The sequence below is a fragment of the Atractosteus spatula genome, chromosome 2 (genome assembly GCF_055471065.1).
Source record: "Atractosteus spatula isolate fAtrSpa1 chromosome 2, fAtrSpa1.hap1, whole genome shotgun sequence".
Taxonomy (NCBI): domain Eukaryota; kingdom Metazoa; phylum Chordata; class Actinopteri; order Semionotiformes; family Lepisosteidae; genus Atractosteus; species Atractosteus spatula.
In genome coordinates, this window is record NC_142707.1 from 44,616,477 (window position 1) to 44,633,470 (window position 16,994).

General features: G+C 37.7%; 1 protein-coding gene across 1 annotated transcript in view; it reads left to right on the forward strand.

The window, feature by feature from the left end:
* cyb5r4 (cytochrome b5 reductase 4) overlaps positions 1-16,994 on the forward strand; it is a 71,872-nt gene that overhangs the window by 28,194 nt on the left and 26,684 nt on the right. The window contains exons 10-13 of the mRNA XM_088905298.1: positions 1,703-1,825; positions 5,969-6,109; positions 7,271-7,423; positions 16,478-16,628. Coding sequence (XP_088761424.1) covers positions 1,703-1,825; positions 5,969-6,109; positions 7,271-7,423; positions 16,478-16,628 — 568 coding nt within the window. The remainder of the gene's footprint in view (positions 1-1,702; positions 1,826-5,968; positions 6,110-7,270; positions 7,424-16,477; positions 16,629-16,994) is intronic.

Consider the following 16,994-nt stretch of genomic DNA (forward strand, 5'->3'; position numbering starts at 1 on the left):
GAGATGGTGTAGAGGGAAGCAAGGGTAAAATCCAGGAAGACACAGTAGCGAAGCACTAGGGGAGGATCCATGCCAAAGTCTTAGGTATACAAACAAGGACCAGGCCGATTAAGCAGAGGCGCCTAACAAACACAGGGGAGATCTGAAGGTGAGGTGGAAGCCAAGTAGAGGTCAAGATTCCATTGAAGCTAGGGTCACAAGGTAAATAATACTTGAAGGGCTCAAAGATAAATATTCTGAACCACCTGAAGCAGGCGTGGTTGTAAATCGTCTTCAGGTGGTCCATGTCTCCTGTCTCTTGTCAACTGGTATCTGCAGTAACCGGCGCTGACAGACAGGTTAGTGGGTGTTGTGATCTTGCTGCATTAATGCTAGCTCACCCACCGCCCGCCCACCCACAAAGGAAACCATTGTAGGTCTTTTTTACTTCATTTGCTTGGTCAACTAGTTAACTGAGTTGCATGCTATGCTGTTTTTAAGGTGTGTGCTGAATTCCTTAGATAATAATAAGAGTCACGACATCTGCAGGAAAGGAAAGATGAATACACTGAAGATGGTCCATCCCCCTTTCAGCAGAAGCACAAAACCACTCTGAAACTGCATTTAAAACTGAACCCAGTACCTTTACCACATGTATTGTGACACTATTCAAATCTTTTTCCATGGTATTTTTCATGTAGAGGTTCACCTACAAACCTTACTGGGTATTTTCTACCACTACTAATAGCTGTTGTTTCACACTACATACAGTAAGTGCTGCAACTGTAGTTACATTAAGGAGAACATCAGCCGTTACGGAAGTAGTGGGGTGGAAATCTGAAATGGCACTCCTGGCCTGGAGCAGGTTATGCTGCTTGGAGACAGAGGCGTAGCCTGCAGTGCTGGGGCATGTCCTCCCTGGAGCCCCGTTATATAATTTCACCAAAATAATTGAGGAAATAAGACAAATTTCATTAGTGTATGCACATGCTCCCCTCAGGGGACCAGATACTGAAGCTGCAAAATGTTAATTTAATTTACCTAGCCATTTGTTCAGTCCAGAGTTTCATTTTACATAGTATTTAAGAACTTCTGTTGCAGTGCCTCTTGAGACAGAGGTGGAGGTCTTGCATATTAAATCTTTTTATATGCGTGGTAAGAATAAAGGTCTGCTGAGATTTTAAGGATTTAACAGAGCTCAGAATAATGTTAATAAACAACAGGGACTGTGCATTTGGCATATTTTAAGCAGCAGTTTTGAATTATTTACCCTAATATGTTCAGCGATACAACTGAGAGAATCAAAGCTGGAGCTCTGTTATTCAATTTGTTTGAAGCTTTCCTGCGCTGTTGATATATCAGGCTTGCCATGGTTATCCTCATAACTGTCATGAAAATCGATACGCTAGGTTTCAGCAGATCCTAATCTAATCCTATCAAGAAAAACACAGTGTGATCAGTCCCTTCACATTTCAAACATCCAAATTCTTCTCTCGGTGACTCCCACCTGAATAGCCAATTCAGTCCATTCTTCATAAACATTTTTTAGTTTTTTTTTCTTCAAATTAGATTATTTTCTATCTTTGTTTGTGACAGTAATGATGCACTTAATAGTTATGATTAAGTTGGCATTAAGTAGTGTCAGTAAGTAGATTTTAATATCAGACGTTTAGCATATTGGCATATCGTTCACGGTTATACTTTTCCCTTTTTTTCTGTTCAGTACAAACATCAAGTGGAGTTGGAAAAGTAGAAGTAAGCATGAATAAAGTGTCAAGCCATAAGTGGCAAGAATTAGGTGCACCCCTGGACTCCCACAATTCCCTGCTGAAGCAAAACGTCTCTGGTAAGTTGTCTTCAAGATCGCTGTGAGAGCAGTTCAATCACTGAGATTCAACTTTCTGTTATGCAAAGTAGTGGTCAGTGGTGACAACAAGGGGAAGTGATGGATGCCTCTCCAAAATCTCCCCTTCCCGTGAAAAACATGAAAAGGCAAATAGAGGAAGCCTCTCACACAACCCCAGAAATTAAACAAGAATGTGAGGCACACCTGGAAAGTACGTATGATGTGGAACAAAATCGAGAATGATACCAGCAGCCCCAACACCTGAAAGCAAAAAAAAAAACCTCACAGAAGATATCACATTGGCATCTCATTTTTTACTGTTTGCACAGTAAGATAATTTAGCTGCTTCATTCATGAAGTACTGTAACAAGGCATGGATGTCTTATTTAAGAAAAATATTTTTGCTTTGCTGTCAGGTACTTTGTTTTTTATAATTACAAGATTAATTTGAAAGGTCAGTACAAAATAATATTATGATAAGTAACATTTTATTTTTAGCTAAATCCTTTGCATTTTGTTAAAACATTAAACATACTTTGTCTCCGACCCAGTGATTTCAAGTGATTGTAAGTATTGGGACACCTTTATTTCAAGTAATTTTCAGAGGTTGCATATCTCTTTAGGGAAATAACAGCATGGGATCTGTAATCAGCTGATGTCACTAAGCATGTGGTAATCATTTAAGATGCTTTGCTGCAGTCACTTTTTCTTGTCCCTTCAAGTTGTGTTTAGGCTTCAGTTTTTCTTTTCTTCACTGTACGCAATGCATGACCAATTGGATTTAAATCTGGAGATTGATTTGAACTGGCTTAAACTTTCTACTTTCTTCTCCTTATTAATTCCTTGATTATCTGTATGTTTTGGGTCATTGCTATACTGCATGGTGAAGTGCTTCCCAATAAGTATGGAAATATTTTCTTCCACATAAGTTTCTGTACACTTCACAATTCATTACACTACTATCGTCATTAGTAACATCATCATTAAAGATAAGTGAACAGTACCCAGGCCAGGACGCATTTCTATGATGACGTAGATTTCTTTGGAGCATCTGTGATTTGTTTCTTTCTTTTTTACATTTCCATCACAATGATTTGATATATCTTGGTCTCATCGGTCCTTAAACTTTGTTCCAAAGCTCTCCTTGGCTTACTGGCTTATCTGTTTACTTCTGAAGCATGGTGAAGGTGATGTCATGGCTAAGCCAAGTATGAAAAATCTCACACATTTTATAAAATAAAACATATTGTACTGATCTTTCATATTAATTTTATGATCAAAATACAGATCTGATTAAATTATTTTGATGAATAAGGTCAGTTATGAAGTACTGTGTATGCCTCATTCAACACTACAACAAACCTGCGATTGGTATTTCTCTATAAACACAAAAGATTTTTCTCATGTCATGTGGAAGGAACTGTTCATAACTTGTCATGTCCTAAGTTAAAAATACAAAGACTAATGATGTTGCCCTCTAAACTCTAAACTATGGTGTAGCCTAGATATCACAGCTATAAACTATCCAAAGTTTTCTTCAGCCTCATCTGTCATAACGCTTCTCAGAAAGACCACAGCTGTGCACTTTGACACTGAGACTTCAAAAAACACCTGTTGGTGGTATTTCTGCAGTACCACAATAATGTCAAAATCCAATTTATTTCACCAATTAGGATAGCTCTGTGCACTAAGGTTATATCATGAACTGTGTAGTCACGGTGCGCTTCTCAGTGTGGTTGCCATGACAGTGCTGTTCTTTGCCATGCCCTTGTGGTGACTCACAGTTACATTGTTTTATGGTATTTTGGCTTTCGTTCTTTGGTCCTGTCAGCACACTGCTCTGGGGAAGTTTTTACCTGAAGTCTCTATTTCCGAGCCCACGGTCAGTACAGAACTGGACACCCAGACTTTAGTGACACCCAGAGTCCTACTGTGAGCTTTGTTATAGCCTCTTCTGTTCAAACCACTGACTCTAGAGTAATCCAGTAATCCCCTCCAGGATTATTTGTTGGTAGTGTTTTCATCTCCCGGGGAAAACATTCAGGGACTTGCTGAGGTCAGCGCTTCTGTTCCCCCAGGCAAGCAATACAGGTAGTGCTCCCTGCTACCACTGCATGCAGTCTGAGGGCTTTCTCACTGCGGGATACTTTAACCCTAGGTTTGCAGACATCCAGCTTAGATCCTATACAGCTTCCTTCTGGTTTGAACCAAGGAGCATTCTCCCTTCCTCAACCACCCTGAGTTCATTCACCATGATAACCCCAAACCCCCTCCGGGGTTTGCAACCTAAGCCAAAGTAAACTACAACCACAACCAATTGAGTAAATCCCCTCATGGGAAAACCACAAATCCCCTTCCCCTGACTTGTAACCACTGATTTTAATCACCAAGTCCCCTTCTGTGGCAGACAGAACTATGCTGTGTCCTACAACTTAATCTTATTAACCTGATTATATTTTCTGTTGTAGCTGTACTAACCTTTCTCAGTTGATCCTGTTTGGCCAGGACCACTATACAGTCCTGTGTCTTACCAGCAGCCCTGACATGTCAACAACCAAGTCAGCTACTAATTTACTGTTTCATGTCTCTCAGTTTCTGACAGGCTCCTATCGCCTATCTAGATAAAGCTAGGGTGGCTTCCCCTTTAACCATAGGGCAGGTCTGGAGCTTCTAACCTCTAAAGCTAAGCCATGGGGGGAGCTTACTTTTACTCTTCACCTCCTGGTCATTCCTTTATTTGGAGTCCCCTGCTTTTTGAGAATCTCCTAAACCACTCCCCTCACCCTACAAATGAGAACAGTTTGAACACCTCCTAGCTCTGAATTTAAACAGAAAGATGTAAACCAGCCTTCCCCGACTGATGGTATTATCATGGCATTTTCTCTGTGATGTTTTCTGATCTGTCTCAGCTCTCCTGATCTCTCGGCCCCTACTCATGGATGAACACCAGCTGCAGCCAGGTCTGCAAGTGCAGCTACAGTATCTTGCTTGGCTCATGCATGCATATTTACCCTGATATCTCTAATAACCTGATCAACCTATTGCGGGTACCCCTCGCAACCACCACTGTCCTGCTTCAGTAGGTAATGTTGAACACAGGAATCAAAATTTATATTGTGTATACAGACAAACTATCATATATGTTATAAGTTTTGGTAATTAGAGAATAGACTTTGTTTAATCTGGCCTGGGTATTATAATTTTGTCTGTGTAACACAGCCTAGTGTGTGCAAATTCTTTTGGCACTACTACGGGGAACTTTCATTGAAAGGCTGCCGTCTACTGATTTTGAAATGTTTTTCTCTTTTTTAAAATATTTTTCTGGACAGAACTTTAGTAAACTGACACCGTTTTGCACAGTCTTTCTGTTTATTTTTATGACTTCTGTGACCACCTCAGGACTTACTTTAAGTTGGTTTTGGCATTTATCAAAAACAAAGTCCTGTTGAAATCTTTAAAAAATAAAGCCTAATATTTTTAAAAAACAATTTTGAGAGCTGTGAGAAAGACTTAAGTGTCTCTCTCCTGAATTTGTTCAATGAAGTTATACATATAGGATCCCATAATAGTTTTTGGATTAAAACCAATTATTTTAGAAAAGAAGCCTACACAACCAATTAAATAGAAACCCTGAAGCACTGGGAAGGCCAGGAGTTTCTCTAGCAGCCGTGAGTGGTGTGAGACAGACGGCAGTAGTGGGGATGTTTTTCACTTGAGCAGCTGTTGCAACATGTGGGGATGAATAATAATGCCACATTTCCCAGAATCCTGCTGGTAACTCCTATGTGTAAAGAAAACAGAAGCACAATAAAAAAAATAACAACAAATAATGAAAAAAACATCAGCCGAAGTCATCTGCACGTAGTTCAAATCAGAAATATTCACTATTTTTTCTCTTGTAGTAACAATGGTGAAAACGTTTTTAAATTTTCTTTGTACTCCATGTTGGTATTTGCAGTACCCATATTGAGGTTAATCTGTCTTCCTAATGCTGTGCAGTGTAATCTGCCATAAAATATTTGTGAGATCACAGACTTGTGCCTGCTTTGCCAATTTGTTTTTCTTAACTGCTCTTTGTTTGAAATGATAGTAAAAGACTTTTTTTTTCGTTCCATTAAGTTAGTTTTCTTCTTCTTTATGCAGGGATCTTCTTCAGAAAGTGTACCCTGGTTTCTAAAACACCTGTAACACATGACACCAAACTGCTCCGTTTTCAACTTCCACATGGAACAAGGTTTATGGTGCCTGTCGGAAATCACGTTTACCTCAAGAGTCTGGTTAAAGGTAACTCATAACTTGAACTATTATAAATATAAATGAATGTATACTGTATCCTGCTGGGTAAGTGCTTAAGGGGAGAAGAGTTTTCTTCTAGACAAAGATGAGGAGTGGCCATTGACAGATTAAAGGCATCATTTTGTTCCAGGCATCATTAAAAAGCAACAGAGGGAGAGAGAGAAAACAGAAAAGGACATCTTCCATGCAGATCTTCATTTTAGTTGTGATGAGTAGATAAATGAGTTACATTTCCAATCTTTTGTTGCATTATTAACAGAAAGCATTACACTTCAATCTTTTTAATTTTTATTTTGGAGCTCATATCAATAAATTATATAAGTAACCAGAGGAAAGAGACTTTTAAATTGTACAAACAAGCTCAGTCAGTAACTAAACTGTCTTTCAGATGTCGGTATTTTGATTGCATCCACCCACTGCAAATGTATTTCTGTTTTTAAAGCTTGATTTTAAAACACAATATGTTTATACATATGTTGCTACATTTGATTCTTACAATCCTTAAATTAAATATACTGTACATTCAGTTTGAAAACAAAAGGCATTCTGTCACACATGCCATTATCATGAAGCCCAGTATTTTTCCCTCTGATATTATTTTGGGCTTTCATCCAGTGCGTTAGTTAAATGCTAACTCCAGTTCATATCATCTGTGTGCTTGGGTGCATTCACAGGCCATCCCCTGGCATCATTCGATACTGCTTTTTTGTTGTTTTTCTGCTGCTCAGATCCGTGATGTCGAAATTGGGGCAATAGAGATTTGGAGAGTAGCTGCTGATGTGGTCAGATACTCATTGCACAGTACTTCTGTCATGGCCTTCTGAACTTAGTTTAAAGAAACTCAGAAGGGAAATATCACTGAGGGGATTTTTAGAGCAAATGGGAATGTTAAAATGTAATTGTATTCATACTGTATGTAGATGTGATACAGTATATATTGGTCTGCTAAAATATTGTTTGTCACCGAAATTCTGTTATTAGTATTTTTAATATATTATTTTTTGCACCATTAAAAGCAGGGTCATAAATGCTCAGTTATGACTTAGGACACTAGGTCAGCAGAATCCATTGTTTATTTGATTTCTACAGTTATTAATAATGAATAATCTTTAAATATGCAGTGTGTCTGTTACCTCTTCTGTTTTGCAGGAAGTGAAATTATAAAACCGTACACACCTGTTCTTATGACTCTTATGCCAGAACATCAAGATAGTACTGCCTGTAAAGATACAGATATATTCCTAATGATAAAAATATACCCTGATGGAGCTTTCAGCTCTTATATTGAAAGTCTTCAAATTGGTGAGTCGCTTTTTAATATATTCTATTTACCCGATCACATCTTTTTGAACCTAGTGATGCAGCCTGACTTGTAAAAGCAGTCATTCCTCCATACACTTTGAAATGAGCCATTTAGCTCCACCACAGCAGTATTTTATTTCTTTTGTTTGGATAAAGGTCGTCTTGATTTTGGCTGTGTGACTGGTATTAAAGGTAAAGACATGCAGCTTTTCACAGACATGACCTCTTGAGCGTGGTGTTTAAGTTGCCATAAAGAAGCACACGTGGGAGTTTTGCTTGCTTACTCTTCTTGTAGCTTTTGGATATCTGATAAGTCCTGTGCACCATTCCCATTCCATCTACCATTGTGTACAGCCCTCAAATTTAATTTGAATTTTAGTGGGTAAAAAGAAAGCACAGCAGAGACAGCTTATGGCTGAGCTGCATGTTGATTTTTCTCAGTTATTTAATTTTACATTGACATTCAGGAATATTTGGCCCACACTAATTGAATAAAAAAAAATAAAAGTCTTATTCTTAAAGTGTATCCTGAGTCAGAAATAAATATACCCTTTTCTTGACATAATAGTGATACATTTTGATGTATTTAAGAGAATTTGAGGGGTTTATCAGCTTATATTGATGTGCACAGTAACAGAACACATATGAACCTGGATGAAGAAGAACGCTAGCTTCAAGTAGAATGTCAAGTGAACACATTTTTGGTAGTTAATAAACCTTAACACCAACCTTATGTTGGAAGGGCAATTGTATTGACGAGTTAGTATAACCCTGTTGACAAACTGTAGGAAGTTGTTAATTTCTTTGAACACTCATTCCACAGATTCTACAGGTGTCTTTATTTTCAATACCACCCTGCAGCTTTGGACCTCAAGAGTTTTAATTGATTCAGCTAAATGAAAACATAATTTAATTATTATAAAGCTCAAGTGAAATGGAAACCAGGAGAAGCTCGAGATATCAAGGTTTAGATCTGAAACATTTTTACAACAGTCGCCATGAATTTTCCTACTGTGTGTTATAAAATTCAAGAAATTTAATGCTACTACATAGAAGCACTGCTTTCTTGTTCTTTTATTATCTTTGAATGTAAATCTCTCCAGCCCAAGTAGTTTAAGGGCAGATCTTCAGTTAATTTAGTCAGTATGAGTTTCTGAACTTGTATTATAATATAATACATCAGGTGTTAAATAAGTGTTTCAGTTACTGCTGTTGAGGGGCTTTGCTAAATGTTACCTCAGTTTTCTAACTCCAGAGGAAGTTTGGATTGTTGGTGCTCCCAGACCCCTTGAGCTGGAAGTTTGCTGGCTCGGTGTTGGGGAGCCCTGAAGTGAGTAAGCCTTAATGTTGCAGTGAGGTGGCTCCTGGGGCACTGATCACCTGGGAACAGGAGCTCTGGCTTCAGCCTAGTACTGAGAGTTTTGTCTGGTGTGCAAAAAAGTGTATCACTAATCCCAGAGGACGTTATACAAAAGAGAACACTCCTATATATAGTTCGTGTTACAGGCTGGAGGTTATGGTTTACTCTGATTATTGGTGAATTGTCACCTGATCATAGTTTGGTATATGGTCTGTGGTTTTTAGGTTACAGGATACACTCATAGGTTTAAGATCTGGTTATGGTGCACAAATTCCCTTAGGATCCTGTGAAGCTCATAGAGTTCCCAGAGTTCATGTGGGTCTGGGTTGTGGTTAAGAGACTTTGAGTTACAGTCTCCGGAGTAGTGAAGCAGCAAGACCACAGGGAAAAAATGCATCCCTGGGTCAGCTAAAACGCCACAAATTTACATAATTGGAAAATGGCATGTTTTGGGGGGTAGCTGGTGAAAGGTTGCCATGGCACTCATGCCAGTGATGAGTGGGATTACATGATCATGAGAATATAAAACCGGTTACAGACAAGAGGAAGCTGTTCAGCCCATCCAACCTGTTTAATAGTAGTTGTTAGTAGGAGTTCCAACCAGGTGCGTAGTAAAGTATACACCTTGTTGGGAGCAGATGTAAGATAAGATCACTTTATTGGCCATATACAATTTCTTGCATTAGGAATTAGTTTTTTTGGGGAGAGAGAAGCTTGGGGCCAGAGCGCAGGGTCAGCCATTTATACTGCACCCCTGGAGCAGTTGGGGTTAAGGGCCTTGCTCAGGGGCCCAACAAAGTAGGATTCCTCTGGCGGCCGCAGAATACGAATCAGCAACCTTCCAGCCACAGGCGCAGATCCTTAGCCACAGAGCTACCGCTTCGCCCTCTGCTTCATACATCATTTGAATTGTTTGTTCATGTTCTTATATATTTTTTCTCAGGGACTTCTCGGTGTCTTTACCAGTAAAGGCTTTGAAGGTTGAGCTCTGCAATCCAGGTGTTCTGTGTCTGAGTCTGGATCGTAGTGGAAAGTGACCAGGATTCCCCAAGTGACAGAGCACAATTGGCTGAGCACTGCCAAGGGGAGCTGTCTTTGCTCTCAGTGACCCCAGTGTCTTTCCAAGCCCTCATGGGCTCACAGTGCTTTCAGTGAGGGGTTGTTTCTCCCCCAGCTGGCACCGAGCCTCCCGCACACAGCCTGTAATGTGTTATTAGATGAGTGAAAATGGAGGGGTTGTAGTTTGATTACACTTCCTCTTTCTTACTTGAGTGCAGTTGCAGGGATGCCACCAAGATGTGATAAATCCACAACGGGCCAATTTACACAACTGGTTTAACAAAAAAGAAATTGGAAAAAAAATAGCTGGCTACATCCTTGTGTTTTGAATTTGTATAATTTCTTTCAGGTAGGCTTGCAGTACACACAATAATAATAATTGTATAGCTTTGAAAATTGTAAAGCTTTGCAACTATTTTAGCTGAATTCAGTGGGATAAGTTAAAAGGAAAGTCAGTGTTGCTGATATAACATGTTTATTTTATATTTAGTATTTTATTGTTATTTTTACATATTATGCATTTATGGACAATCCGTAAAAAAGAACAGATTTTATTACTAATCAAGAGTTGCTGTGAACATTGAAAAAACACTATTTTAACAAAACCAGATTGTCAGATCTTCTTGAGATTGTCAGATCTTCTGTGAGATCTTCTTGATGTTAATTAATGTGGTCGACCCCAAATACCGATGCAATCAACTTGATGTTGAAACAAGATTTTGCTCAATACAGTCTCTTTTCCTTAGTCTAGCATTTATGAATTCCCTAGCAACTATTAGAGAAATAAATAAAAATAAATTGAGCGTGTTGGATGAATGACATTTTAGACCATTTAATTGGTGCACTTACAATATTTGTATTGGATAAATAAGGACTCTATTTTTTGCGGTTTAAAAACTGTCGTTAAAGCAGGTGTAGCATTTAAATACAGGTCACCTATTATTTTCACTGTGCAGTTTTCTCTGCTGTCAAAGAGAAGCAGTACTTTAAAAAAATAAATGTGGCTAATGGACAGAATAATAATCCCACTGTTCATTAGACCCTTTAATGAGACAACAGTTAACAGATGTGCAAAATGCAGACCATTTTTTTTAAATTAGGATGATATTTTCAGGGCACTGCATTTTGAAGTTCAAAATCTTAACCTTATGGTTTTTACGTCAGTTTTCTTAATTTCAGAATTTTAGTAATAGCGAAAATATTTATATTACTAAATATAGGTATGCATATAGAAACATCTTTGCTGAACAATTTTGTACTGTAAGAGCTCTGTTTTGGAGAAGCAGTTCTCCATTAATAAATATAATTTGCAGGTAGATATACATTTTTTAAAATGGTAGTGCCTGAGAAATGTACATTTTATAAAATAAGAGACTAAACCTTAAGATTTTGGTACTCCTATTGACACTTAATTGACATATTGACAGTTATATTGATATTCTTTTTCTTACCCTACTAGGCATTGTGGGGTGTCACTAAAAATGTTGAAATGTTAGAATATATAGTCGAAAGCATATGTTCCTTAAATTAAGGAAAGTTGTGGTAATAATCTGAATTGGTGCATCTGAATGAGATCCTTGTCTCAATTGTCTATGAGAGACCATCTTTTTTTATAGCCTTTCTCAGGTAGCGCTAGAGCAAACATAGCTTAAAGCCCAGTAAAATACTGAACCTGATGCACTGTAGGCAGAGCTCTATGGCAAATCTTTTTAAATATAATTATCATCCTGAAGTACAGTTGGAATGACTATGAAAGAAATAAGCAGATTCTGTGTGTCATGCTGGGCAATCAAAGCCTGTTCCAATCTGTCTCCAGAGTAATCAGATTCAGAAGTTCAACCATGTAAACTCTGGGAAATTGTCTTTGCTCTCTGTAATGTGATTCCAGGTAATTGGTTTATGGATATGAATTACCCAACTCAGATCCTTTTCAGATTCAGTCTGTGGCCTTGAAAACGTGATGATCAGATTTAAGCATTATTTTAACAGGTTTGAGTGGGGAGTTGTCTCCTTTCTGTTTTTCAGTGTGGAATTATTCTTTACGTGTTCCTTATTATTATAACAAGGTACAAAAATACGAAAATCAAAAAGCACTTTAGTATGTGTGATTTGTACATGAGATCTCCTCAAGCACAAGACTCTTTCAAAAGTCAAATACTGAGTTTAGCTTTTGAGGACCTCAAACTGGTTGGCAATTACTTAGCATAACCTGCTGGCTTGTATGGGATGAGAGCAACTCACATGTACAAAACTGGAACATGTTCCCTTGATATTTTCAAATTACACTTTTGTATGGAAATTCTGTCACCAATGTGCATCATTAGTACAAAAATTGTTACCACAGATTATAATTGTATGCAGAACCAATTATATGCCACCCATTGGTGCCTCTTTCTTTGACCCATACAGATTACAACTTGAGTCACTAACGCAATGTTGTATGCAGTCTTCCCAATTATCTTCAGTGTTTTCCTGTCTTTTTAAGCTAAATGTCAACAACAGAAAATAATTCCAAGAGTTACATTAATATTTAATTGCATCATCATCATAAATGTTGAAATGCACGTGTGGAGAAACGTGTAGCTAATCTGCACCCTGTCTTGAAAGAACTTCTGAAGCAGGGAGTGGTACAACCCCAGCCTCAGAGGTTTAATTGGTTGGGTCTTCACTGACAGCTTTGCACCTGTGGGTTTTATATATATCATTTCTGAAATCGTTAGACTCCTGTAAGGAAAGAGGATTAAGAAAATGCCAAATATTTTTTTAATCAATGAATTTATATAGACCATTGTGCCAAGATGACACATTTCTTCAGTTACTAGAAGGAACACGTTTTGATGAAGAATTGAAATCATTCAATGGTAATTTTGTGCGGGCGTGGCACTGACAGCGTAGATGATTCTGATGCTTTCTTTCCAATCAAAAACAATGACAAAATAGATTCCTTAAAAATACCACATTGGAAACCTGTACTATATAGAGAAAAATATTACTTCTCTAAACTGCATCACATTTCATTGTAGTACAGTCATGATGTCTTCATGGTTGATACAGTATATTTTAGCAGTGTTACTTAAGCACGCCAAATTGAGCTATTTTTGTTGCCTCTCACATATCCTTCTGTAATTATTGCTCATGGCCTTGTGCATTAAGTTCACCCTTGGTTTCTTTATGGAAAGATTATTGTTAAATTCTGTTAACATATTCTCAACCAGACATTCAGGTTCATTTACAGATCACATGATCAGATAAAAGCTTAATTCATGTGTGTTAATGGAATTGCTGGTGCCTTGTGACTATAATCAGATCTTTGTGTTTGCCTTTGCTAGGAGCCAGCAGAGAGCTTTAATTTAAGTGCCGTCTAGCCTGAAACATTTCCAAGCAAAAGACGTACATGATGTTAATGATATCACAGATGTTAAATATTTGCACCAGGTTAATAAAAAAAACTCATTTAGCAGTGGTGATGTACAAGTGCCAGATCTGAAGTCAATTTTTTGGATTTGATTTTGTCCTCTTTGTTGTTCTTTGGATATGCTTATATTTTTTTAAATCACATAATCTGATTAATACCTATCATTTACATAGCACAGTTGAACCTAAAGAATGTAACTAAAATCATTACACAAAGCAAGGGACTCACTTCATTCACCACTGAAATGCAGCACTGCCTCAGTGATTCACAGCAGCTGTTATGCACCAGCAGCCCTGCTGGGGCGTGTGTACTAGGCACGAATCCTGATTTTGTAACCCCAGAGTGAAGCCAGGACACCAGGGGTAACACCCGCGTTCATTCGGTAAGTGCCTGGGGGTTCTATAATCGCCAGAAAGCATAGGATGGCATTAACAACTGTCACAGTGCGTAGTGTCCCCTGTCGCTATTTCTGGGGTATTGTTTTTTTTAATTCGCGACCAGAGGGAAGAGTGCCACCTACAGGTCAATTCGTAGTTTTCTTTTGAGATCTCCTGTTTAAATACTGTCCAAGCCCAGCCTTGATTAGTTTCTGTTCTTCTCCAATCAGTCTTGTTGACTTTGCAACATGTCAAAAAACAAATGGAGGTCAGAAAAGTCCATGTGCCCATCCTGATTCTCCTCATGTGGGTACAGGGATTGTCGCTGTGAGTCATGATGCAAAGACAGAGTTGTCAAAGTTGTGTTTGACATAATAAAAAAATAATGAATTGTGGATTCAGAAGGAAACAATACATTGGTGGTTATTTGTCCACGTGTTATGTCCACATTGTCCCATTAATGCACAGCTTTTTTACCTCATCCACAAAACTATTGCTTTCACTGTACTACCAAAAGTAATGGAAAATTACCAGCAAGTGTCAAAACCACCAATAAAAGTCAGCATGCAGTTCAGCGTGCAGGTCTTATTACAGGACTGACAATAACATATTAGTAGAGATGCGCTTGAGGAAATGATCTGAAGTGAGTGTAAAAGAAAGAAAACACGACTGACATGACCAGCCATCTTCAGGTGATCGAAAGAAATGTGTGAAACATATTAATATCAAGACTTCATTATCCTTATTTCCAGTAGGGACATATTCATTCATTTTAATTATTAATTAAAATTAATCTTCACATTTTGCTTTTGGCATACAAGTTAAATAAAGGTGTGTGCCAAAGAATTAGTGTAATGCAGTCCTATACCCATTGTAGCTTAGTCAAATTGATTTGTAACTATATTACTGTCAGAAATGGACATTGCTTGCAGATTGCAGTGCTACTATTGCACTGTATATATTAAATTTACATTGATTAAACTGTCATGTCAGGTACCAATATATTGCTCATATGAAAATGGAACAGAACAACATTAAACTTTTCCCATTAATAACCATGTCCTTCATGAATGGCATGTACTCCATGAACAGAAGCTCTGTACATGGTATTTTCTAGGCAATAACATCCATTTATTATCATCAATCGTCATGACTCACTCTAGTGTACGTACTTGCGTGCATTGAGAGCGAGTCATAAAGGATGAGGAAAGGGGTGCTCTGACATTGTTTAGTTCTGCCACGGTAATGCAGCTACCATGGGAATAAGCCCTATTTGTGACCTGTAAATAAGAAACACAACAAGTAACCTGCCTTTGCCACTATGGTATGTTTTAAGAATAATCCACACAATGAGGAAAATGTTTTAAAAGCAAAATTATTTTCTTTTCCTGGCGTATTCTGGAAATTAGGAGACAAGATTACTAATCAAGTATGTTCCAAATTTGTTGCACAGCGGTAAGTAAAATTGGAGGTGGTATGACCAATGTTGAAACAAATATATGAAAGCTTTACTCAATATTCTACCTTATGTATTAAAACTGGTCATTTTTGTAACACTAGCCCCAGCTTCACAATAAGTGATATTTGACTTACACAGATTAAATTTATGATGTTCGTATCTCTTTTGTTCTATAAAATAAACATTTCTGAAGTTAGACAGCATAGCTTTACATTACATATTTATACATTGTTGTTATTCTACCCTGCATAAGCCAAGGCACAGATTTCAACTTTGTTTTTGATGTAGAATCATAGTACTTTACGTAAAGGAACTGTATGCAAATGGAACAGATAGTGGCGAAATGTAGAAAACTGATTTGTTTTGGGGAGAGGGATTTTCTAGTTGTTTTTTGCCTTACAGTTCTGTCAGTAAAGAGAAAATTGCAATGAATTGTGATGTGACCTTAACTGTGATTTTTTTCCACTTTAAATATTCAAAATTTGATTAATGTAATAATCATTTAAACTATTTTCATGAATCTGCGTTATCATCATCTAAGAGGGATGAAAATATTTGGCTTTTCATTCTCAGCAAGTGCACATTGAGCCTGATAGGTCAGGGACTCTTCACAGTACAGGTTTTTCCTTTTCAGTGTAATTCCTGTGCTTCACAAGCTGTTCTTTATCACACAATTACTGGGTCTCGTCTTTAGGCTAGATTGAGTTATGGCAGTCAATCAATCTTTATTCTTACATAGTGCATTTCAATCCGAAATTCTCAAGGCACTTTATTCAGTCAACTAAAGGGTCAAATTCATGCAGGCCTTCGTATGCCTCTAATGTCTTACTGGCACTGTCATAACAGTGATCTCTGTCATTTGCTAGGTCAGTATCCATCTCCTGCAAAAGCAAATTACAAAGCTTTGTCTTATTTAGAGAAATGTTAGAAAATCTGCCATTTTGTAACATTGTAGGGATCAGTGAATGTGAGTCAATCAGTCTTTGTTCCATTACGTTTATAAATTCCTCACAAATAGTTGAAGAATGGAGTGAAAGCCTTCCTTTACCAGCAATCCTGTAAAGTATGATTTAATCATGAGGTCAAGTAATTACCGTTAATGGGGGATCCTACAGTCTTATTTTCCTCTCTAAAAAAAAACATGCTCAGCCATGTTTTTATGTAACAATATAAATTGACCTGAGGACCTCTCAGAATTGTACTTTGATCTCAGTTTCACTGTTTTCTATTACTAGTTCAATGTTAGCTGCATTACCTTCAATTCATGCAGACATTACTTTTTTCATATGCTTTCTTAATGATCAGTGGTTGTCAGGCAGCCATATCTGTGTAGAAGTGTTGTGCCATAAAAATAAAATTTTCCTTTCATCTTCTGTCCTTCTAGGGGCTACTCTGTACATAAGCAATCCTGAAGGCCAGTTCAGAACCAGTCGTATCCAAGACATCACAGACCTGTATCTGCTAGCAGCTGGCACTGGCTTCACTCCTATGGCAAAACTCATACGATATGCTTTGAAGAACCTGGCAGCTCTTAGGTAAGCTTGGGGATTTGGACTCGACAATCATTCCTCCATTTAACATCTGCTTCTGTCCCTTTTTACTGGTTTGCTAGATTGAAAATTCTAGTCTCAGTCATTGCAGCTCATGCAACCAGACAGGACCAAAAGAAGTTTTAGGTGCTGATACATACTGTATATACAGTGGTGTGAAAAAGTGTTTGCCCCCTTCCTGATTTCTTATTTTTTTGCATGTTTGTCACACTGAAATGTTTCAGATCACCAAACAAATTGAAATATTAGACAAAGAAAACACAAGTGAACACAAAATGCAGTTTTTAAATGAAGGTTTTTATTATTAAGGGAACAAAAAAATCCAAACCTACATGGCCCTGTGTGAAAAAG